The 24,364-nt window shown below is 45.0% G+C and overlaps 1 protein-coding gene and 1 long non-coding RNA gene across 6 annotated transcripts; one reads left to right on the top strand and one right to left on the bottom strand.

Annotated features, from left to right (window-relative positions):
• Positions 1-316: 316 nt before the first annotated feature.
• LOC103544886 (adhesion G protein-coupled receptor E2-like) lies at positions 317-24,291 on the bottom strand. Of its 5 annotated transcripts, XM_070623547.1 has the most exons (7): positions 23,975-24,157; positions 19,571-19,661; positions 18,506-18,673; positions 18,310-18,420; positions 5,799-6,269; positions 5,604-5,714; positions 317-2,336 (listed from the first exon to the last, which is right to left on the bottom strand). In XM_070623547.1, the coding sequence occupies exons 3-5, from the start codon at positions 18,581-18,583 to the stop codon at positions 6,213-6,215; spliced, it is 246 nt and encodes an 81-aa protein (XP_070479648.1). In that variant the 5' UTR covers positions 18,584-18,673; positions 19,571-19,661; positions 23,975-24,157; the 3' UTR covers positions 317-2,336; positions 5,604-5,714; positions 5,799-6,212. The 5 variants fall into 5 exon arrangements, 1 of the variants encoding a protein (XP_070479648.1); XR_011541016.1 differs by lacking the exons at positions 317-2,336; positions 5,604-5,714; positions 5,799-6,269 and adding exons at positions 12,669-13,067; positions 14,919-15,000 and having other exon boundaries at positions 23,975-24,291; XR_011541014.1 differs by lacking the exons at positions 5,604-5,714; positions 5,799-6,269.
• On the top strand, positions 12,355-19,713 carry LOC139083905 (uncharacterized). The gene is made up of 4 exons (XR_011541017.1): positions 12,355-12,590; positions 13,365-13,517; positions 13,630-13,776; positions 17,532-19,713. It is a non-coding gene; the product is annotated as an uncharacterized lncRNA (long non-coding RNA).
• Positions 24,292-24,364: the final 73 nt, after the last annotated feature.

Below are 24,364 nucleotides of genomic sequence, written 5' to 3'. Positions count from 1 at the left end.
TTTTTTCCTTTTTCTCCCCAAAGCCCCACAGAACATAGTTATATATTCTTCATTGTGGGTCCTTCTAGTTGTGGCATGTGGGACGCTGCCTCAGTGTGGTTTAATGAGCAGTGCCATGTTCCCACCCAGGATTTGAACCAATGAAACACTGGGCCGCCTGCAGCAGAGCGCACAAACTTAACCACTCGGCCATGGTGCCAGCCCCTCTATTTACAATTTTTAAACATACAGAGAATTTGGGAGAATGATACAAACCACTCATATATCCTCCATCTAACGTCAACAATTATTAATGTAGTACCACATTAAAAAAATCTTTCTTAATGTATATACACACATACACATTTTATTGCTAAAACATTTGATGGTCAGAGGCAGACATGACACTCCATTCTTCAATATTTCTTCATCAAATGTTGAAGAATTTAAAGAATGTGGTCTACATAACCACTTACTTTTGTGACACTCAAGAAAATCATCAATTTCCTAATAACATTGACTATCTGATCCATATTCAAATTATCCCAGTTGCTCCAAAATATTTTTATAGCTGTGTTTCCGAACCAGAGTCCCACTAAAATTTACACTGAATTTGATCGTGATGTCACTTTTGCCTCTTTTCATATAGAATAGGCTCTAGTCACTTTTCAAAATGCTATTGACTTTAGAAGAGTCCAGGCCAATGGCTTGTTGAATGCCCCACACTCTCAATTTGCCTGATTGTTTCCTCTTGATGTCATTTAACCTGTTCTTCTGTCCTCTGTATTCTGTGTATACTGAAGGTTAGATCTGGAAGAACAGGTGCCAGAAAGGTTGCCTATAAAGGGCCAGGTGGTATATATTTTCACCTTGTCATTCTTACAGTCTCTGTCATGGCTACTCAACTCTGACACTGTAGCGTGAGAGCAGCCATAGACAATACATCCATGAATGGGTGTGGCTGTGCTCCAATAAATCTTTATTCACAAGAGCAGGCGGCTGCCTGCACTTGTCCTGCATGCTCCAGTTTGTCCACTCTTGGTCTGAAGGCTGGATTAGGTTTGGGTCAGACTGATTTGTCAATAATTCTTTATTCACCACAAATGGGATGTTATAACTTCATGTCTTCTCAAGAGATGTGTGATGTCAGGTTTCCCGTATTGATGATGTTAATCCTGATCATTAAGTTCAGATGGTGACTGGCAGATCTCCACGCTGTAGACGTGCATCTTGGCCCTTGTGATGAACCAGTAATCTGAGGGGATTCTTGGGCTCTGTAGGACCAGCTTGTCCTCCAGCAGCCTTTCACCCCATGCCATTTATTGGATATTGAAAAACCCATGATCTTCTAATTCTATCATATCTTCTACATTTAGAGCTGATATTTTATGTGTCACTATGGACTCATGGATATTTTTATTCAATATTCTAGAATCATTTACAGTCATTTTCCTGGACACTCAAATTGATGCAGATTTGGTCAGTGGGGCCCACAGGGAATTTCGTGTAAGTGTAATCACTCTGGATTTAGATTTCCTCTAGATTATATGCTGAGGATGCATATATATGCATACATGAGTAATATGTTATGTATAGCTATAACTTACAAAATTTGCAGTAGCAATATACACCTTATCTCACAGCTCAGCTTGTAAAATGTAAGGATGTAGAGACTCTATTCAGAGGTTTCTGATTTTACTCTGAGGAAATATATTTTTACCCATAAGCTCTGTGAAATCAGGAACCGAATCTGTTTTGATCTGTGTGCAGCACACGGTGAGTAAAAAACATATATATTTTTGAATGAATAAATTTGTAAGCCTTAGAGATAGAGAGTGAAGAAGTTGAGGCAGGTCAGCAGGGAGACAAACTGTCCTAGTTGGCCTGTAACCCAAGTGTCTCATGTGCCAGAGGACTTTCAGCACTAAAACCAGGAAAGTTGGGCAACTGGATTAAATGTTTACTTACACGCAGTATTTGAACATTATTTTCCTCTCTGATGCTATTTTAAGAAAGTCCTCTAAGGTTCATTATTCTTGTAATGTATCTTCAACTTGAGGAACTTCCTTGCAGAAGAGGATGTTGGAGCAGAGGGTTTTATCCAAGGCAGCTGGGGAAATGGGTCATAGCTCCTTGACTCTGTGGGAGTGAGATGAGCATGCTGTATGGCCCATAAGACCCCAATTCTCCAGCAACTGAATGTCAAACATTTCCTGATACTTTCTCCCACAATGGCAACACGAAGAGTTTCTTGTAACAAACATGAAAAAGTATTTTCTGTAATCTTTGCCCAAAGGATGACAGTTCAGAACTTTCCAGGATACAATATCTTCGGTTTAGCTGTTAATTTAATTGTCCTGAGAAAGAAGATAAAAAAGAGATAGTGTTAAAATTACAAGATTTGTACACTGAAACTATAAATCATTGTCAGAGAAGTCAAACGAGACCTAAATAAATGGAAAAACATCTTATTTTCATGGATCAGAAGACTTAACATACTTAAGATAGTAGTACAACCCCCCAGCCCAAGTTAATCTACAGGTTTAACACAATCCTTATCAATATCCCAGTTAAATTTTTCTAAGAAATTGACAAGCACATCTTAAAATTCATTAGGAACTTCAAGGGGTCCATAATAGCTGACACAGTATTGAGAAAGAAGAACAAACTTGTAGAGTCACTTCCCCAACTTCAATCTCACTACAAAGCCACCGTAGCCAAGACAGATGAGTGTAACAGAGTCGAAGGTCCAGAAATGAACCTTTACATTTATGAAGAACTTATTTTGACAAGAACAGCAAGACAATTTGCTAGGAAAAAAAATTTGTTCCGTTTTAAATGATGATGGGACAACTGGATATCCATATGGAAAAGAATATGGACCTCACACCATATTAAAAACCTCACACTTTAAAAAAAATTAATTCCAAATGGATCATATGCATAAATGTAATAACTAAGACTTTAAAAGACTTGGAAGAAAAAATATGCATAAATCATTGTGACCTTGGTGGAGGCAATTCTTTTTAGATATGACACACAAAGCACAAGTAAACATAAAAATAGATAAATTGGACTTCATCAAAATTGAAAGCTTTTCTGCATCAATGGCCGCTATCAATTGATTGAAAAGCCAACCTATGAATGGGAGAAAATAATGGCAAATCATATATCTTGCAAGGGACCTGTATCCAGAACATATATAGAGTTCTTAAAACTGATCAATAAAAGAGAAATGACTCAAAAATAGGGGAAGGATTTGAATACATATTTCCCCAAAGGAGATATGCAAATGCCTAATAAGCATGTGAAAATATGCTCAACATCATTAGACATTAGGAAAATGCAAATCAAAACCATAATGAAAAATATTTCACATAAACTAAGGTATAAAATAAAACAATAACAAGTTTTGGTAAGGATGCGGGTGAATTGGAATCCTCATATATTTTGGTCTTGCTCCTAGTGGCAATGGGGAATCATTTGGAGGATTTCTGTGCAAGGAGGTACATGACTAAATTTTTGTTTTGAGAAAATAACTCTGAATTTTACGTGAAAAACTCATTGGAAGAGGGAGAAGAGTAGAGGAGAGATGAGTTAGGGGGATATTGCAATTAAGCCAAGGGAAGATGGGAGCTGGAATTAGGGAGGTGATCGAGACGGTGTCAACGAGACAGATTTGTAAGCACTGAGGGGAAATATTAGCAGAATTTAGCCATGGGTCGGTTTAGGGTGGAACAAGGTAGGGAGGAGGAGAATGTGAAGGATGTTTCAGGTCCTGACTGGTGCGACAAGATGTATGTAGACACCGTCCAAGGAGATGAGAAACCCTGAAGAGGGCTGAGTTGGTGAAAAAGATGATAAGTTCTGTTATGACCATGTTGGGCTGCTTCCGAGATATCTAAGTAGGGATGTCAAGTAGGCAATCGGAGGTAGTGGTCTGGGGCTCATGGGTCCTTCAGGGCTAGAGAAATATATTTGGCCATCATTTCCTTCTGCAGTGAGTCCCTGTGCACGAGACTGTCTTTGAGGCAGGTATAATATGAGCATAGACGTGTTTCTAGAACTAAGCCAGGTACAGTAGATGAAATCTAAAGAAGATGAATAAAGTTCAGCTCGAGAGATAGGAAGATTCCCAGGGAGTGTTGAGACATGGAAGCCAGAGACAAAGAGAAGTTTCATGATGGAGGCAGTAACCACAGCATCCAGTACTACTGAGAGGACCAAAAGATATTTACTCCAGCCAGTGACATGAAGCTCATTGGAAACTTAAGAGAGAGATTTTTCATTCCAGAAAGGAGGCAAATGGCAGTTTTGAGTGTATAGAGGAAAAAGAGGGAGGGATCAAGTGTATAACAATAATTTTTAATAAGAGAGAGACTTAGAATGTTGCAGTGAAGGTTAAAAGGAAGCTGTTGAGAAGGGAGACTGTGCAAGGACCAGAGACATAATGTACGAGCAATGATGTAAAGTTATTGAGAAATCAAGTGTCAGCAACCAAATACAGGCAGAGGGATTAGCCTTGAAATGTAGGAAGCACATTTTGTCTATCTGTGGGGATAAGGAATGAGGAGAGAATGGACCAGATTTCAAATGCCTGGTGTTTTTGAGCGCACAAAGTTGACCTTGTTGCATCCTGCTGAGTTGATTTTCCCTGTGAAGAAGTTGGTAGGAACATGTGCTGGGAAGAGGGAAGAGTTAGAAAGTTGAGAAATTTGAGGAGTGGAGTACTCGGGAAGTGGCAGTTGCAGAGGGGGGACCAGCAGGCGGAGGAGGCAAATACAGAGGCCTTGCCGGGCAGGGTGGGAGCTCATGGAAGTTGAGAGAAAGAACAAATTGGCTCAAATCTTTGCACAATTTATACAGACCGCATGAGTCTCACCTTCTTCACCTATCATATGGGAGCATCATAAAACTCACCTCCAAGTGCTGATGTGAAGAACATGTGAACAAAAATGTGAGAAGAGGGTTTGTAAGTGAAAACACAAACGCTTGGTGTGATTCACCATGCTGGGATCTCTCCTATGCTTCTGGGATTCTCCTCCCTGGTTTTGCATTGTCTGTGTGTTTTGAAAATACCAGGTACAACTGCAGACTTTTAAGGAAAGTTTCAAATCCAAGTTAATGCTTATTTTACTTTCCCATTATGACTATATATCCCATGTATTTATTTTTTTATATAGAGAGGTGGCATGGAATGACTTGGGATAAAGGATGCTGCTGTGACTCTGAGTGCCTCGTGCATCACTGCTTCAGATCATTAGTTCCTGCTTATGGAGCTTACTATAGCATCTTTGTCTGCTTGTGAGTAAGTGTTTTCTATCTTCTCACCAAGGAAAATTAAAAAGCACATGGACCATGTGACACCAAATGGGTGCTCCACACGTGTGGGGAATGGGACCTCCATGTGCAAGCGTAAAGATGAGCATAGAAAGACAGTAGACAAAAGTGCGGGAAGAACGCCTTTCATGACAGGGGAGAGCCTGAATGAGTACAGGAGCAAACTAAGTTTGAGTCATTCTGGGGCATCTCCTCCTATATACCCAGGTTGCCCAGCGTGGTAGGCATGTGCTGCTCAAGCAGATCTGTTAGTGAAGTGCTCTGGGAGCAATGTGTGCCCTTACCACACTGTGTTTGTAGGCATCAGACACGGCCCTGCTGGAGAGCATCTACTTCTCAGACTCAGCTTTGGTTTTCCTGACCCTTGCGAACCATTTCCTGTATTGCTCCTGGACCTGAAGAGGCAAAGCAGACTCTGGGTCAGCTCACTGGGAGGAGTGAGATGGGCAGAATCCTGAGTGGGTGTCACACAGTGGTACCTGCTGGCTGAGGAGGCAGTGCACCAGGAAGATGAAGACGCCCTGCAGGCTGTTGATGATGGTGAAGAGGTAGGCCATGATGTGGGCAGCTGGTCCCACCTGCAGGATTCCCAGACACCAAGCGCAGCCCAAGATGAAGAGCTGAGCTGTAGCTTTAAATTTCAGAATCCTGGGGAGGAGTAAAAATGAGGCTCCTCATACATCTGGAGCAAGAAAACCAAGAGCATTTTCATCTCCACTCCATGGATGCCTCTGACTGAATAGTGACCATCTCGGATCTTACTGTCCATGATCCCTAAAGAGAAATGCTCTTTGGGTCCAGAATGGTATTTCAACTTGAACTGAAGATGGTAATGACTCCATAATGTGGCTTTCAAACAGATCATGATGTTTCATGAAGATCCCTAATTTCATTCAACCAACAGTGCTGAGGACATTCTGTGCACCTGGCTCTGTGCTGGGCCTTGGGAACTAAAAACAACAAACAGAAGATTTATGTTTTCTCAGCTCTTACCCTCTAGTGGAAGGACAAAAACAAATGGTCATCTATAACATTTGTGAAGTGCGAGGTACTTCTGCCCACGTCCATCCAGTACTCTTCCCATCCTCACCTTTTCCAGGGACTGACCCAGAGCATCCTTTGTCTAGAATAGAGGCCATTGATTCTGTGCAAAGCTGGGGAAAGCAAGGGACATCCCCAAGCTTATATTCCTGGGGATAAGGGTAAGGCCTTGCTGAGGCCGAGCTGAGTCAAAACGGGGAGGGCCAGGCACCGTCTGCATTCCCCTACAGAAAGGCATGATTAATTGGGTGTCATCTCTAAAAAAGAATTGCTTAGCCAAGGTCACAATGATTTACACATATGTTTTCTTCCAAGACCTTTATCATCTTAGTCATTACACCCAGCTATACGCTCTGTCTGATATTAATTTTTCTAAATGGTGTGAGGTTTTTAATAAGGCGTGAGGTCCACATTCTTGTGCATATGGATATCCAGCTGTCCTATTATCATTTATTGAAAAGATAATTCTTTTCCTCAACTGACTACAGCTCATGGACTGGCTGCCTGTGTTTGTCAATAAAGTTTTACTGGCACCCAGCCACACCCAGCTGTTTGTCTACTGTCCGTGGCTGCATTTTTGCTACAACCACAGAGTTGACATTGTGACAGAAATTGGATGGCTCACAAAGCTGAAAATATTTCCTGTCTGGGCCCTTACAGAAGGCTTGCTGACCTCCGGCATAGCAGGCGCAGGATCTCGGAGACAGGCCTCATCCCCTTCCATTATGAGCACCACATGCTAAACATTAGTCCCTGACCCAGAGGTCCATCAAAATGTCAGATATGCAGCTTCTATATTCAGAATGTTCACGGCTGGGACGCAACCCAAATGTGCATTGATAGGAAAGAGGTAAACATGGTACAGCCATACTAGGGAATTCTCCAATCCTACACACAGTATGAATCCATTTCTATAGCATGCAGGGAGATTTACAAATATGTGTGTACATGCATAGAAACATGACTAGAAGGACAGACATAAACTGTAAACAGGACAGGCCTGTAGAAAGAACGACTGTGTGTGTCTGGAGGGAGAGATGGGTCAGAAACGGGATGTGAGGAGAAACTTTAAGTTTGTAGATTTCTGGGGTGTTTAAATGATTTACAACAAGAAATGTTTTACATAATTCATGTGCAGTGATGAGTAAAAACATTAAATCTTAATTTATTAAAAGGAAAGAAAGCAAGCCATGTAGGTGGATAATTACTTCTGCCTGTGGCTGGTGATGCTCAAACCCTGACTTTTCTGATTCTCACCCTAGAGGATGGCTTCATCTCAGGGTGTGGGAACAGAAACACATTTTGCCATTTTCCAGTCTCTTTATTTCACTCGTCTCTCTCCATAAAGACAACAATCCTCAGAAGGATAAATCACTTTCCTGTCTGAAAGCTCCAGATCGCTTTGTAAGGCAGATGGCATAAACCCCAAACTCCTCCTTTCCCAGCATGCAGATTGCTTCCAGTACCACTCCACGCAGACTGTCCAACTTCATTTCCTGTCAACCTCCTTTCAGGCATTGTCTCTGGGTAGCAGCATTTTTGAGCATTTGTGTTTATCTGCAGTCTCTCTACAATGGGGACACATCCTGTCTCTGCTACGTGCTGGCTGCGTGAACATGGACAAACTAGTGCCCATCCTTAAGCCTCACTTTCCTCACCCTAAAGTGGGTGTAAAAGCTACTTTGCTTACAGAGTTGTTTGATGTGTAAATAATCTATTTGGTCACTTAGCAAACAGTGATAGATCCCTTCCCGTGAGTCTGGCCCTGTGCTATGTGCTTGGCACTTGATACCCAATGGGGAGGCAAAACACACACAGCTCTAACTCCTTAGAGCAGAAATGTGGTGAGAGAGACATGTGTGAGTTAGCAATTGCACAAAGGAACGGAGCTCAGCACAAATGGAGGTGAGTGCTATGGAAGAAATGAACACCCTTAAAATCTTCTGTCCAAGATATAATCCTTGAGATGTTAGTTGATATATAGATGGAACTTTTTTCAATTTTTATAAACTTGGACTTATTTAAAGGATTGAAGAAGAAAATTGGTAATTTCTTAGGATGATGCTAAGTGAAAAAGCCTGAGAGTCAGGGTAAAGATAAATGTAACTGACAGAGGACATCATGTGTGGCAGAAATCATGATGCCGTCATAGGAGTGCCTGGAGTTGGCGAACACTGACCTCACTCATAGGGTTCCACCCTCCCAGTGGTGGCTTCTGAGTGAGTGGTAGTCGACATGAGCAAAAGCCTCCTGGACCAGCTCCAAGCCAGGCTCTTTGGCCTCAGAACAACCTGGAGGGGATGAGAACCAAGTGTGCCCCAGGGGGTGTTACCCACTTCAGTGTGGGTGACAGGAAGTCAAAGGATGAGAGCGAGAGACAGAGAAACATGCACATCAAGTCAACCATGATATTTTCACTGTGAGATTCCTGGCATTTAGTTTGTCTTTGTGCTTTTCAAACATTTCCAATGTTCTGTGTTTTTCCTGCATTGCTTTTGAAATCAGAAAACCATCCTGTGTTCTCTCCGAAGAAGGAGTCAGTGCTGGATTCATCATCCCAACAACAGTTGCTCGAAGCCGTTCCACGGCACAGCTGCCCATGGATGAGGGGACAGAGAGAGAGGTGTGGGCACAGCTGCCCCTTCCTCCTCTTTTCTTGGAGGAACTCCTGAGACTGGTCTCTTCACCTCGCTCCTCCAGGCTCCCCCCTCTTCTCACCACTTCTCAGTCCTTTTCTCCACCTCCCTCCCCACTCTGTCCTGCAACCATCACTGTATTCTGCTACCTTTATCTCCCTCGTCCAACTACGTCTGCCACCCCTACCCTATCCAAACCCCTTGCCTGTCCCCTAATTGTCCCATTTTCTCTGCCATTCCAAGCTCCCTAGTTCAGTCACCTCCGTGAAGCCCAGAATCGCCCTGCCCCCAGCTGCCAAAGAGCAGTGGGAACACTCTGATTCCTTCAAATGCCCGTCAGCTGCTTCTCTCCCTGGTCTCGCTGGCCCAGCCTGCCCATTCTCTCCATGCTCTCCCTTATCCGCATTGCAGCAGCAGCCTCTCCGCCCCTCACCTGGCCCCCTGAGCCCTATCAGGTAGCCAGACCCCTCAAGCCTTCCTGTCTCCCTCCCACGCTCCACCCCATATCAAAGTTACCCTAATTCCTCTCTAAATCCTCACTCCTTTTCATTCTTCTGGGACCCTCGTACTTCACTCCCTTCTTTGTCAACCACACATTCCAGTTTCCCATCGTTGTCCCTGTTACCCACCCTGTTTGTATTCAGTGTTCCCAGTCACCTGAGAACCACAGGACCTCTGTCCATCCCGGATTGCTGGGACGGTAATCTTCAGCATATCCTGAGTTCTCCCAGTCCAGGCAGCTCTCCTCATTTCCCTCAGGCCCCCAGACCTCCCCAATTTATCACCCCCACCCCTCCTGTTCCTCCAGTTGCTGTACCGCCTCACACAGCCCCTGTCCCGCAGCCCCAAGTCCTCTGAGGTCCCCATTCCTGCACATCTCCCTGTATCCTCTGCCCCTCCTGGTGTCTCCCATCCTACCCTGCCCCTCTCTGTGCCTGCAGTTACCCCTGATGCAGTCTCTCTCCAACTCGCCTGTTGCCCTTACTTTACCCTCAGCCCCCCACTAACTCCCGAGGTCCCCCAATACCAGTCTCTTCCAACACAACCCAATTCCAATCAGGTCCCCTCACCTTCTCCCCAACCTTCCCATCCTCATTCGCACAATTACCCACCCACTTCTTCCCAGGGCCCTGTCCTCATCTCACATCAGTCTACGAACTCCCACCCCAGAATGCTCCAGAGGAAGACTGAGTGGTCCAGTTCGGTCCCTCCCAGGTTCCTGCAGTCCTGAGCAGCCCCAATGCCCCTCCACTCACTCCTTTTGTCCACTCCTTCCCCAATACCCCTCCTTCCATTTCACTTCTTAGGCCACCCCTCCTACCCTGAGGAACTTCCGTATCCGGGATCCTCACTCTTGCATGCACAATCTCTAGGACCCAAGTGCCCAGCCTCTTGGCATCAAAGTCATCTCTGAGATTTGAGGAGTCCAAGTCTGCAGATCCTGCTGTTTGTAGTTTTGTGGTCCCTGACTTAGACACTTCCGGTTCCGTGATCATGGGATCCTTAACTGCTGGTGTCTGACAGCTTCTTGTTATATACTTTCTTGTGTCCGGATTCTATGTTCTCCACCAAGGGCCTAAATCCTCAATGAGTCCCTGTTTCCTCATCCACACGGTGACCATCAGAACCAGGAAAGGGGGCAGCCAGTGAGGGGACCTGTCACAGCAGACCCCCAACGTGGAGAGCTGAAAGGAGAGACCTCTTCAAGCCTTCGCACCTGCTCTCTTTGATGGGTGTGGTCATGTACTGGAGCCCTGTCATGAGAAGTGGAGCCACACTTCAGAGCCTGTCTCATGGCTGTTTCTAACTCAGTGACAGAGTTCTGGATAAATGAGCTGGGGAACCCCCAAGCTCACTCGTCCTGGTTAATTCTTGTTTGTCTTCGGGTTTCCTACCAGAACTTAATCTTTATTTTCTCAGTTAACATTTAAAAATAACCCACAAGGAAATTATTATTGTTATTCCCGTAATAAATAAGGAGAATAGATTTGATAGATTTTTAAAGGTGAAGATATGAGGGCAAATGCTGAGATCTGCCTCCCAAACTGTAAACATCTTGGAACGCTGCCCTCACTTGACCGAGAGCTCTCTCCCACCTGCCCTCTCTAACCATGGCTGGTTCCACATCTGCCGTGTCCCCACAGGGCTGTGTGTCCCTAGACCACAGTATCTACTATACTGCATTTTCTCCTTCTTCTGGTTTTCCAACTTACAGATTGATGTGGACTGAATGTTTGTGTCAGCCAGTAAATTCAGGTGTTGAAGCCCTAACCCCTGATGTGATGGTGTTTGGTGATGGGCCTTTGGTAGATAATTAGGGTTAGATGAGAGCAGGCCCCTGATAGCAGGATTAGTGCTCTTTACAGAAAAGATGTCAAAGAGTTTCATTTCTCTGTCTCTCTAGGCTCAAGCTGGAAGAAAAGGCCATGTGAGGACACAGCAAGAACGTGGCCATCTGCAAGCCAGGAGGAGAGCTCTCACCAGAACCCACCCTGTCAAACCTTGCTCTTGGTCTTCCCAGTCTCCAGACCTGTGAGAAAGTAATTTCTGTTGGTTAAGCTGCTCAGTCTGTGGTTTTGTTACGGCAGCCCGACCTGACCAATTCACAGGTCCTCACGATTCCTGGAGAATGAGATGATGTCTGCCTTGTTAATTTTAGTTTCTTTCAGTTTAGCATGATGCCTTTCCAAAGAGTAAGTGCTCACCGAATATTTGAAGAGTGAATGAATAAATTGGTGTCGGATGAGGAGCTCCCCAGAACCACCATAATATCTCCATAGATAAATATTTATGAAAACATGGCCACGATCATTCATTTCTGAGTGTCTATAGCCGTTTGCATGCTACAGTGGCAGAGTTGAGTTGTGGCTGTAACTATATGGCTGTGATGGTTAATTTTTGTGTCCTCCTGACTGGGACACAGGATGCCCAGATGGCTGGTTAGGCATGATTTCAGGGTGTATCTGTGAAGTGTTTCCAGAGGAGATTAGCATTTGAGTCAGTGGACTGTGTGAAGCAGATGGCCCTGTCCCAGTGAGGATGGGCATCACCCGATCCACTGAGGGTCTGCATAGAATAAAAGATGGAGGAAGTTGAATTGACTCAGGCTGAGTGCTGGAGCTGGGGCATCAGTCTCCTGCCCTCGGTGCTGCTGGATCTCAGGCTTTCAGGCCCTGATGTTAATCTATGGCTCCCTGGCTCTTAGACCTTCAAATTACACCACCGGCTTTCGTGGGTTCCCAGATGACAGGTGGCAGACTGTGGGACTTCTCAGCCTCCATTATGATGTGAGTCAATACCTCATAATAAGTCTTTTCGTACTTCATATTTATGTATGTGTGTGTCTGTGTATCCTATTGCTTCTATTTCTCTGGAGAACCCTGAGTATTACACTGGCCCACAAAGCCTAAAATATACATATGATGATCTGAGCTTTCAATATAGCTTCATGTGAGGAGGAAAGGGGATTGAGTCTGTGAAATAGTTTATACTTCAAGTGTCCAGTTGCAGGACTTGGTTTATAAGAATCTTTCAGCCTCTGAGTCAAGTCCATGAAGGAGGGCCTGTTCTCTCCTGATCTCTGCCTTGCACACAGTGAGTAATCAATATTTTTGAGTGAGTGAATAATGAAAAACATAGAAAACAGAACAAAGAAATTTGAAAATCCAGACTATGATGTGAACATTCCTGATCTTTTAGATGTTGTTGGTTTGAAAATACCTTCAGGCTAGTGTTGCTGCTCATAGACTTTCAGCATCTGGAAGAGCATTTGTAGGAAGGAGAGGCTTCAGAAAAGGGCTTAACCCAAAGAGACCAAAGAACTGGCCCTCAGCTGGCCTTTTCTGTGTGGAGTACTTTCTGAGCATACTGTGAGGCACAGAAAAGTTCCAGATTTCACAGGAATCCAGCATGAGCATGTCCACCATGACTTATTCCACATTGCTGACACGATGGGTTTCTTGAAACACACACCGCAAAGTCATCCTTCTCCTCTTCTAATGGCTCAAAGAATAACAGTTCTGATTTCCCATGGGAGAAGAGGCTATAGTTCGAAGAGATCTTTCAATTCACCTGGAGAGAAAATGTTTTAGACATGATGTACAAGACCATAGACAGAGAACTTAAAAGTTTGCTTTGGAAAAAAATAGAGAAATTTAGGAAGTAATCAAAATTTCTGTGCCAGATGGATTCGTCAAGGCAAGACCAAAAGGCCGTATCAGACTGCCTTCTGCTAGACCCTGGTCTTTCTCAGAAATCCCATCTCCCTACATTTCCTAACCCCCAAGTTACAGAAGACAACAGCAATTAAATCTGCTCTAAAAAATTATCCATCTGTTTCAAATGTGTTTCCTGCTCCCTCTGCTTCAGGGTTTGTGAAACGGTGCTCTACGCCTGGAGTCACGTAAGACGGCAGCTGAGAAATGAGTGAAATGTGGGAAGGACTACCTATAGTTATTCACCTAAGATAGAAGGGAAAAGGCATTAAATTCCTTTCATGCGCTTCTTCTTTCCACCCCCAATGTGAGTTATTTATTCCTACATGCACAGGAAGCTAAGCAAAATTTCTGAAATTTAAGTGGGCGACTTCACCTGCTTATCTTTACTCAAAAACTTTGTAAATACTGTACTTCAGGAAATTACTCAGACCTGAGAACAAGAGCAACTATTTTGTTTTCCTTGGATGAAACTTCAGGAAGCCATGGAAGGGATGCCAAATGAGAGGGAGACACCTTTACATCTTTACACAGCAGAGACACTAAATTTTAGGAGATCATAGAAGGTAAAATTACATTAAGCAATGAATCTTCTTGGTCCTTTACTCAATGATAGTAGATGTACGTGATGAGATTACTCGAATTTTGGAAGGTTTCATTAGCTATCTGATGCCATTGCTGCATTTCTCTCACAGAAGGTACATGTTTCTTTGATTCACTGTGTACACCATCTGTGAGCAGGAGGAAAATTGGTGGGATGAGAGGATGATAAATATTTGTTCAAATATCTATCCTATGAGCCAAATTTTGATGGCTCTACAATAGGTAAGCTAAACCTTGTACAATAAGTATGGTAGAGAGGAAACTGATCCACCAAAGATGCTCACATTCTCATCTCTGGATTTGTAAATATTTTACTTTATATGGAAAAACAGATTTGCTGATATAATTAAACTAAGAATCTTGAGATGGGAAAATTATCCAGGAGTATCCAGGTGAGCCAATGTGATGCACTAGGGTTTTTATAAGGGAAAAAGGGAGGCAGCAGAGTCATAGTCAAAGACAGTAAAGGAGATATGGTGACAGAAGCAGAGGAGAGACTGAAGATGCTACACTGCAAGCTGTGATGATGGAGTGGATGCAAGGGGCCCCTAGCCAAGAAATGCAGGCAGCCTCTAGGAGCTGGAAAAGGTGGGGAAACGGATACTCCCCTAGAATCTCCAGGAGGAACGCAGCTCTGATGACACCTTGATTTTGGTCCCTAAGACCGATTTGGGACTTTCCACTTCTAGAGCAGTGAGATAAATGTGTGTTGGGTTCAGCAGTAAGTCTGTGGTAATTTTGTCCAACAGCAAGAGGGAACAAATACATTCGAGGTATAGATGTGGAAGAATCAGTTTTCTGGGATTCTGGAGTGAGGGCAGCTCCAATTTGGTTGAGGGACTCCTGGGAACCAGCTCCCAGGGATGAGGATACGGCCTTGCTGAGGCTGAGCTGACTCAAGAACACGAGGGACAGGTAATGCTAGCATCCCCCTAAACAGAAAGGCATGGATTACTTGCTATGTTCTTCCTGAATGAGTGGAAGCCCTGAGTGGGACAGGCCTGTGGAACAGTGAGAACTGAGCCTCTCAGATCCGTGGGTCCCTCCCTTACGTGTTCAACATCAGCTGTAGTGAGGGATGCTGCATTCGTTCCTGCTCGGTTACTTGTGCATCCTTGGACTGAAGCAACATTTACTGTGGGGAGATGGTCATCCCCTTCCCACCAAAGCACAATTCACTCGAAATCCTGCAAATGGAAGCAATTAATTAGTTCTGATTGGGCGAGACTCAGAAAACTGTCTCATTTGTACACGGGAGATGAAGGGGACGATTGAGGACTTAAAATGTTTCTCAGTTTGACCAAGTTCACATGGCAAGTACTTGGTAGAGCTGCTATTTCATTCCAGATCTGTTTCAGTCTGGGAACTAAGATCTAGACAAAGCTCTTGGATCATAAAGAAATATTAGGGTGTTAACAGGTAGACATGATGGTTAATAATAAAACAATAAGTAAGGCAGAGAATTATCTTGAAATTCCCAAGAGAAAGAGGCACCTTAAACTGATCAATAATTTATTCTAATATTTTACCTCCATCATGATCAGGAAGTTCATTCATTTCATTTGTTCAGTAAGTAACTATTGAGCACTTGGGAAGCGTTAGACGTGGAGAGAGATTGAAAACAAGACAGTTCCTGCCTCTTCTGCAGCTGCAGTTTGTTCATTCCTTAATGTGATCAGTCATGCAGCAATTATGCATTGAGCATTTCTATAGGCCTGGCCCTGTGTGAAATGCTGAGGGTGCAATAGGAAGGAAAAGCAGCATGGTGCCTGCTGGAGCTCAGATCTAGAGGGAAGACAGACATTAACCAGATAGTGAAAAACCAGAATGAAATGACTCTGACAGATGCTCTGTGGGAAAGGCACAGTGGCTATCAGAGAGAAAAACCAGAGAGTCTGACCTATTCTGAGCAGGCAGAGAAGGCTTTTTGGGGGAGTTGACGCATGAGCTGAGATCTGAAGGCTTATATAGTTTTGAGCCAAGGGAGACATAAGAGTGTTTCAAGAAGAAGGAACATGTACAAAGTCTTTATTCCAAAGAGGCACGGTGAATCTAAAAAATTGGAAGAAATCCCATGTGGCTGGAACAATGGTGAGTATGTGGCAGATGAAGCTGGAGAGGTGAGCAGGAGACAACCCAAGCAAATTCTCATTGATTATGGATTCGGGGTTTGGTCCTATATGAAATGGATTTAACAAAGGAGTGACATGATTCCATTTGTGTTTGAAAAGCTCTCTCAGGCTTCTATGTAAAGGATGCATTGGACGGTGACAAGAATAGAAAAGGCAGGTCAGTTGGGAGGATAGTGCAGTTCGTCAGGCAAGTAAAGATGGCAGCCTGGCCAAGGAGGGGGTGATGGAGATTGAGCCAGCTGGACATATTGGGCACATATTGAGAATATGGGAACAACAGGACTGGGGCTGGCCCAGTGGCATAGATGTTAAGTTGGCACCCTCCGCTTCAGCAGCCTGGGATTCACCTATTCAGATCCTGAGGGTGGACCTACAACCGCTCATCAAGCCAAGCTGTGGTGACACCCTACATAGGTGAACTAGAAGGACTTATGGTTGGATATGCAACTATGTGCTGAGGCTTTAGGGAGAAAAAAAAGAGGAAGAATGGCAACAGATGTTACCTCAGGGTCAATCATCTTTACCAAAAAATAAATAAATAAATAAAAAAGGGAAACCTAAGACAAACAAAAACAGCATTGTATAATGAATAGGTTGTGATGGGGAGTAAGATGATTGTTAAGTGTAACTTTCAGGGCTCAAAGATGTGTCACAGGATGGATGTAGTGCCATTCAGAAAGACAGACACCATGGGAAAGAATTGGATTAGGATAAAGATTGCAAGTCTTATATAGGAAGGATGAGTTGAAGGTGTCTTTGAGATATCAAAAATGTCAAATAAGTAAGTGGAGATGTTCCTCTAGATCTCAGAGGAAGGGTCAGACCTAGAGAAACATACAGAGGCATCATTTGCATCGATATGTGACTGAATCTAAGGAATGGACATGATTGTTTAGGAGGAAAGAATTTAACGAGAACTGAAGTTTTTCTGGAACCAACCCACTGGATGGAGCTATGAAGGAGACAGACAGAAAAGCTAGAGAGAATGGAAGAAAGACATGCAGGGGTGTGTAAATAGAATCTATAGGGGATAAAGATGGAGAGTTTCATGAGAAAGGGGTGGGGAATAGTGTGAGAAGTTTCTGAGAAGGCTTTTAGGAACACAGAGATCACTGTAGGTCTGAGATACATGTTTTGGTGGAATCATGGGAGAAAGAAGCCATACTGCATGGAGTTAGGGAGTGAGTTTAAAGCAGGGAAATGGAGACACAGAGAAAAGTCAACTATTGGCTGGTAGCTAGAACAGGGCCAAGTAGTACATGTGTGAAAAATGGAAGAAAACTAAACGTTTCCATAACTTTGGCAAGAACACTGTTGAGAAGGTGAGGGAAGAAAAGAGGGAGGGAGGGAGGAAGAGAAAGAGAGAGAGGGAGAGAGAATGTGTGAACAATAATGTGAGGATAGTTGATAAGGCAGGAATGATGGGATCCAAAGAGCAGGTGTAAGCATTGTCTTCAGAGAGGAGAAGGGAATTGTGTCGATGACACAAGAATGTGGAGGGGATGCACGCTGACGTTTGGTGGGTATGGTGGATTGTGTGAAATATACAAAGCATCGTAATGTCTTTGATTTTGTCTGTGAAATAGGTGATGAGAACATTTTTGAGAAAGGGGGAGGAGAGAGAAGATTGAACAATGGAACCAGTGCTGGGTGAACAAGGTAACAAGAGAAATGCACAAGGACTTCCTGGCAGAATCCTAGAGTCCTTTAAATGGTAAGGACGACTCAAGGGATTTCATAGAAGATGGAAGAGTTGAGAAAACATAGGTAAAAGGACTTTGTAAGATTAAACCACTGTGTTGGTTCTTTGTAATCTGTGCCATGAATTATCCCATGTCATTAATGCTTTTCCTTCAAGGTTTTGCATAATGTAGAAGCTGTTGAAAATATGAGGAAGTCTTTTTAAGAAAGTCTAAAATGCCAGCTAACCCTTATGTCTAATTCATAAATATGTGCATCATTTCCTTCCATTTCCCGCTTTTTGTGAGTGCTGCTGAGTGACTGTGAGATAGAAGGTGTGCAGAGAAGGACAGAACAATGTGGCTCTGAGTAGAACATGCATCACCATTTTGGGTCATTGATTTTTGCTTATCTAGTTAACCAAGCACAGCACATAGCAGGTATTCAGTAAGAGCACTGATGTATAAAGGTCAAGATGAACACAGTTCCCTAAGCAAAATATGTTTATTAAAATAAACTTTTAAACTGAGACCACTGCTAATGGTTAAGGAGTCCAGGAGTAAGTCAAGCGTGAGCCAGCCTAGGGCATCATCTGCTGTTCACCCAGGTTGTCCAGTGTGATAGGCACATGCTGCTCGGGCAGATCAGTTGGTGAAGTATTCTGGGAGCAACGCATGATCATACCGTGATGGGTTTGGAGTCATCAGACACGGCCCTGCTGGAAAGCGTGAAAGTCTCAGACTCAGCTTTGGGTTTCCTGACCCTTTTGAACCATTTCCCGTATTGTTCCCGAACCTGCAGAGGAAAAGCATACTCTGGATCAGCTCACTGAGAGGGGTGAGGATGGGAAGAGTCCTGGGCGGCAGCTGGATAGTGGTACCTGCTGGCTGAGGAAGCAGTACACCAGGAAGATGGAGACGCCCTGCAGGCTGTTGATGATGGTCAAGAGGTAGGCCATGACGTGGGCAGCTGAACCCACCTGCAGGATTCCCAGACACCACGTGCATCCAAGATGAAGAGCTGAGCTGTAGCTTTAAAAGTCAGCATCCTGTGGAGGAGGAGAAAGGAGGCTCCTGAGGCACCCAGAGCAACAAAAGAAAACGCCATTTACATCTCCACCCCATGGATGCTCCTGCCTTCCTCTGCTGGTGATGAGTTCTCAGGCTGCGCTGTGATCATCTTTGATCTTTGCCATCAATGATTCCCCACAATGGAAACAGCACTCAAGTACAGGAGGGCAGTTTGATTTAGATTGAGGAGGATAGTGATACTTCAAATGTAAGCTTCAAAAATTTTATGACGCTCCACAGGGATCCCTATTTTCACTCAGCCAACACTACTGAGGAGGTACTGTGCATCGGGCTCTGTGCTGGGGCCTGGGCATTAAAAATAACAAAGGCAAGATTCTATTTTCATTCAGAAAAGATGATGATAGGAATATAGAAGAAACATCATTAAATTTCCACAAGGGTTCCTGGAGCAAAGGAATGCCCAAACTCCTAGATCTGATGTTGACTAGGATTTTTTCCAGAGAGAGGAATGGATGAGGGTGAGAAGGAGCCTGAACTAATGGTGTTGTATGAAAGCGTAGGCTGGTGTGGGAGCAGACACAGTGTTTCTAAGTGCTTCATGGGAACATAAGTCTTCTTTGCACTTTTGTCATGGGACTGCTGACAAAAGTCCAAAGAATGTTTATCAACCAATGTCCGTTCTTCCTGCTGCTGAGGGAGTAACAAGCTTGGCTTAGAGATGGACGGAACATTTTGGCTGTGGTGTCAGCCACACACCCCTGAGTCTGAGCTGGCTGCCACAGAAGCATAGCTGGATCTGTTTACTCTGGGTTCTCAGAAGACCCTGAGAAGGGGCAGCAGGGGTTGCAAAGGGACATGGCTTCACTCTTGGGACCACACGTGGCTGTGGGTTGTCACCCTCTCCTCCGGATTACCTTGTGTCCTGCAGGGTGGAACATCACTGTTGACGGAAGAGAGTCTGCTTTTCAACATCCAGAGAGTCATCAGAAAGAAAACTAAGTTGACCTTCAGGAAACCACAGAAGGATTATTGATTAAAATTCCAATCTGTTTCTGTACCCAAGCCTGTCCAACATCAATTCCACCCTTAAGTAGTTTCCACATTTAGTAACAATGTTAGAGTTTGTAGTTTTTGGAGCAGTCTTAGAAAACCAAGCCAAATGCATGACAACCCAATGATATTCCAGCTCCTCTACCCCCTTATAATTCTGCCCTTCTAATGACCCCCAGCTGAGCATTAAGGAGGCTCTGAAGTCATCACAAACAGAGCAGATGGCACAGACTGGTCCAAGGAAGACCCAGAACCAGAACAGGAACCCGAAGGTGAACCGTAACCAATAACCTGAACGTGAACCCAAACCCGAATCTTAACCCGAACCCTAACACCCTAACCCGAACCCTAACCCTAGCCCTAATCCGAACCCTAACCCGAACCAGAACCCTAGCCCGAACCCTAACCCTAACCCCGAACGCGAACCCTAAGCCAAACCTGAACCCGAACCCCAACCCGAACCCGAACCTGAACCCGTACTGTAGCCCTAGCCCTAGCCCTAAACCTAGACCTAGCCCTGACCCTGACCCTAGCCTTAACCCTAGCCCTAGCCCTGAAGCCCAAACCCTGAACCCGAAATTTAGCCTAAGCCATAGCCCCTAACCCTTAACCTGAACCTTAACGAGAACCCTAACCCCTGACTCCTAACTCTGACCTTGGATCTGACCTTCACCCTGATCCTTAACCTGACAACCCCTGTTGTTCCTGTGCCCCTCTCCCTGGATTTCACAAGCAACAAGGCAGACCTCTGCTGCAACACAGCAAGTCACAGAGCCACTCCTACCATTAGATTTGGGAGCTCATCAAACTCAGCTTCGACTTACAAATCTGGCAGAGTCGGATTCTGTTTCACCGCTGTGTGTGTGGGAGACAAGCAAGGTATGCATCTTTCTGAAACCAAGATGTTCATATAAATAGTGTCAGCTGGGCTTCGAGCTAGCCTGTAAAATGACCGGCAGAATGGCAGCAGGTATGGAGGCTGAAGGCCTCCTTCATGCTTCACAGTATCCACCACCATGGAGTCCAGGCATCTCACAGGACTCCTCTGCAAGAAGTCACCGAAACAAGACAGTTTTACCAGGCAGAAGAGAATATGATTCCCTGCAGCTAGGGGGGAAGACAGAACCTCTTCTCTTATGAGATTTCTTTCACCAGCAAGGGCCAGGGTGAGAATCCCTTAGGGAGGAGGGGAGGCCTGAGGCTCCCAAAATTACGATGTGGGATGTCACCAAGAGATGAAATATAGGTACTTTACTGCTTTGCATTTGAATATGCAAATACTGTTGGCCCCTCCCATACACACCTGCCTTTGGTTTGGGGCATTAGGGGCAGGGGCAGGGGGAGATGAAGCCTTCCATCTGTGGCCTAGAGGGCCTCATGGATGCTGTGACCCCCCACCCCACACACACACGCACACACGGGGCTGAGCCAGCTCAGGACTCTGAGGCCTTCTCCCTCCTCTTGAGCTCCCACCTCTGCCCTGCCCCACAGTGACTGTTAGTGAGTGTTTAGTGGGTGAGGAAGAGGAACCCAGATATTGCTACAGGCACTCACTTTGGAAGGTAGGGAGAAAAAGCTAAGAAATTCTTCTGAAAGTCAAAGCCCAGAGACTTAGTCTCAGTAAAAACCACAGAGATTTAATCGTAAGATTGCAGAATGCTTGCCCTGCTCATAGCTCAAGAGGGCTCCAGTATGCTAACAGTAAATCACATCTGAGAGAGCTCCAGGACACAGACTCTATTTGAGAAAACTTTCTTGAGAAATCCAAGTACAAGAAGGGACAGAAAAAAGGACACCAGTGGACAGTGAAGCCTCTAACACCTACAGCTATAGCAACATTAAAGACAGCCCAACTTCTAGTCAGAGTAACAGGCAACCTCACACTGAAGGTCTATTCACCTCAGTTCCTATTACCTAATACAATACGTCCAGCTCTCAGTAAAAACTACAAGGCAAGCCAGAGGGCACGAACACACTGGGAAGAGATAAAGCAATAATCAGAACCAGACTCAGACACTGCACGGATATGGGTCTTATCAGACAGGGAATTTAAAATAGCTATGAATAATACGTTGACAGCTCTAAAGAAAAATTAGACAATGTGCAAAAAGAGATGAGTAATGTAAGCAGAGAGATGGACCCTCTGAAAAATATTTTTTTAAATGCTAGAAATTTAAAAAATACAGTAACAGAAATGACTAAATCTTTCAGTGGGCTCATCGTTACACTCAGCTTGGCCAAGGAAAGAATCGATGTGCTTGAAAGACAGGGCTGTAGAAATGCCCAAGCAGAAACGCAGACAGAAATAACGAAGGGAAAACCCAGAGCACCCAAGAACAGTGGGCCAACATCAAAAGGTGAAATACACGTGTACTTGAAATACCAGAAGAGACAACTGAGCAGAATAAATATTTGAGGTAATAATGGCTGAGAACTTTCCGAAATGAACAATAACCACCAAATCATATATCCAGGAAACTCAGAGAACATCAAGCAGGAAAAATTCCAAAGAAAGAAATAAAGCACTGCTAGGTATACCATATTCAACCTGAAAAATAAAAAGTAAAAAAAAAAAAAACTAAAAAAATCTTGGAAGAAGCCAGAGAAATAAAACACACCTATAGAGGAATAAGCTAAGAATCACAGTGGACTTCACAGGAGAAACCGTGCAAGCAAGGAGAGAGTGGAATGAAATGTTTAAAGTGTTGAAAGAAAAACCCTCACCAGCTTAGAATTCTATATAGTGAAATTACCCTTCAAAAATGATGGAGAAATACTTTCTCAGACAAAGAAAGACAGATGGAATTGCCAGCAGACCTGACCTAAAACATGTCAAAAAAGATGATTAAAGAGAGGGGCGGAGCAAAATGGCAGGGAGAGATGACCCAGGACTCTCTCCCATCCAACTACAACAAAGGATTGGAAAAAATGAATTTCAGCAAATAAACCTAATGTCAAAAGGTCAGAGCCCTAACAAACCCTAACACCCTAACCCCTAACCCTAAACCCTAACCCTAAATCTAACACTAAGCCTAACCCTAACCCCTAACCCTAACCCCAACCCCAATCCGAACACGAACCCTAACCCAAACTTTCTAGTCCTAGCCCTAAGACCTAAGCCCTAGCCCTAACACTAACCCTAACACCAAACCCCTAACCACAGCCCTAGCCCTAGCACTAACCCTAGCCATAAGCCCTAAGCCCTAGCCCTAGCCCTAACCCTCACCCTGGCACTGACCCTGACCCTAACACTGAGCCTAACCCCTAACCCTAACCCTAATCCTAACCCTAACCTTACCCTAACCCTACCCCTAATCCTAACCCCTAAACCTTAACCCTAACCCTAAAACCTATCTCCCCAACCCTAACCCTAAACCTAATTCCCTAACCCTAACGACAAACATCACCATACCTTTAACCCTAATCCTAATCCCAACCCAGAACCTGTACCCAAACCTCGAACCTTAACCTGTATCCTTAACCCCCCAACCAGTAAATTCGCCTTCACCCTTACTCTCACCCTCACCTCGCTCTTCTCACCTCTTGCCTGTAATTCCAGACCCCATCTTAAACCCTAAACCTTTGCCTAAACCCTAAACCCTGACCCCGACCCCAACCCCTACCCTAACCACATCCCTGACGCCAGCCCTAACCCTAACCCTTTCGCCGCAAATACTCCATAATTAATCTACCACTGAAAACTGGGTGAATTACTATAGGGCAGCTGTGGGGACTAGCCCGGGGCCTTTCTCCCCAAGGCAGCAAGGGCACCAAACAAGGGGGTCACAGAGCGGCTACATAGGGTCTTGGAACAAATGGCATCCGCCACATATGACAGGGATGTCCCTTCACTTGTCACCAGAGGCTTTGCTGACACCGCAGGTCAGTGAACACAGCGGGTCGGAGGTCTCAGGCGGCCGGGTGGGCACTCAATCCCGAGTTTAGGGGGAGACGGTTTTCCTTCCAGAAACGCCGATGTGGGGACGCTGCGTCCCCATCCTTACTGATCGCTCCTGTCTTGGGGACACAGTCAACGTTTAAAGTGGATACACGCGCACCCCACAGGCCAGGCCCCTTCGGGAAAACCAGTGCCGGCCGAGTTCGTTTCAACCCAAACGGCTCCCTCGGGCGCTCGTCCACCCTGTTGCTTGTCACTATCCATGAAGCCTACAGCCCTGATCCTGAGGCCAATCCCTGACCCAGGCCCCACTCCACCGTCCCCGCCCGGCCACACGCCCAGACTTTCACCAGGACCGCGCTGCACCTACCCTGGCGCACAGTTCTCCGCGAGCTGCGATTTCAGAACAGACACAGCCACCGCCCAGCGCACACGAGCGCGTCCCGCGGGCTGTGCATGAACTGAGACTAACACATCCGGGCGGGGAGCCGGAGGGCGACGGAAACAACCGATGGCTGGCTGAGTGCGCCGAGGTTGTGGGAATCGCAGAGCCCTGGCGGAGACGGAAACAACCGACAGCTGGCCGAGAGCGCCGAGCTTGTCCGAGTCGCAGAGTCGTGAAGGGTAGAGCCGAGGGGATACAGAAAGTGCCGAGAGTGTCTGAGGGGCAGACCATCTACCGAGAGCCGGGTGGAGAGGGGAGGGCCAAGTGTCTACGGAAAGGACCGAACATCGACCACAGGGCGGAGGATCCAGGGAA

Source organism: Equus przewalskii, chromosome 6 (assembly GCF_037783145.1).
Source record: "Equus przewalskii isolate Varuska chromosome 6, EquPr2, whole genome shotgun sequence".
Lineage (NCBI taxonomy): Eukaryota > Metazoa > Chordata > Mammalia > Perissodactyla > Equidae > Equus > Equus przewalskii.
The sequence above is the reverse complement of the archived record's forward strand: the minus strand, read 5'-3'. Positions and strand labels throughout refer to the sequence as shown.

Excerpts from the sequence above, each read along its gene's own strand:
- LOC103544886 (XM_070623547.1), bottom strand. The coding sequence starts at position 18,583 with ATGGCCTACCTCTTGACCATCATCAACAGCCTGCAGGGCGTCTCCATC. Across the intron at positions 18,421-18,505 it reads ACTGCTTCCTCAGCCAGCAG|GTTCGGGAACAATACGGGAA; the intron begins GTACCACTATCC and ends TTTCCTCTGCAG. Across the intron at positions 6,270-18,309 it reads ATGACTCCAAACCCATCACG|TTCCCAAGGCCCAGCACAGA; the intron begins GTATGATCATGC and ends TGTTGTTTTTAG.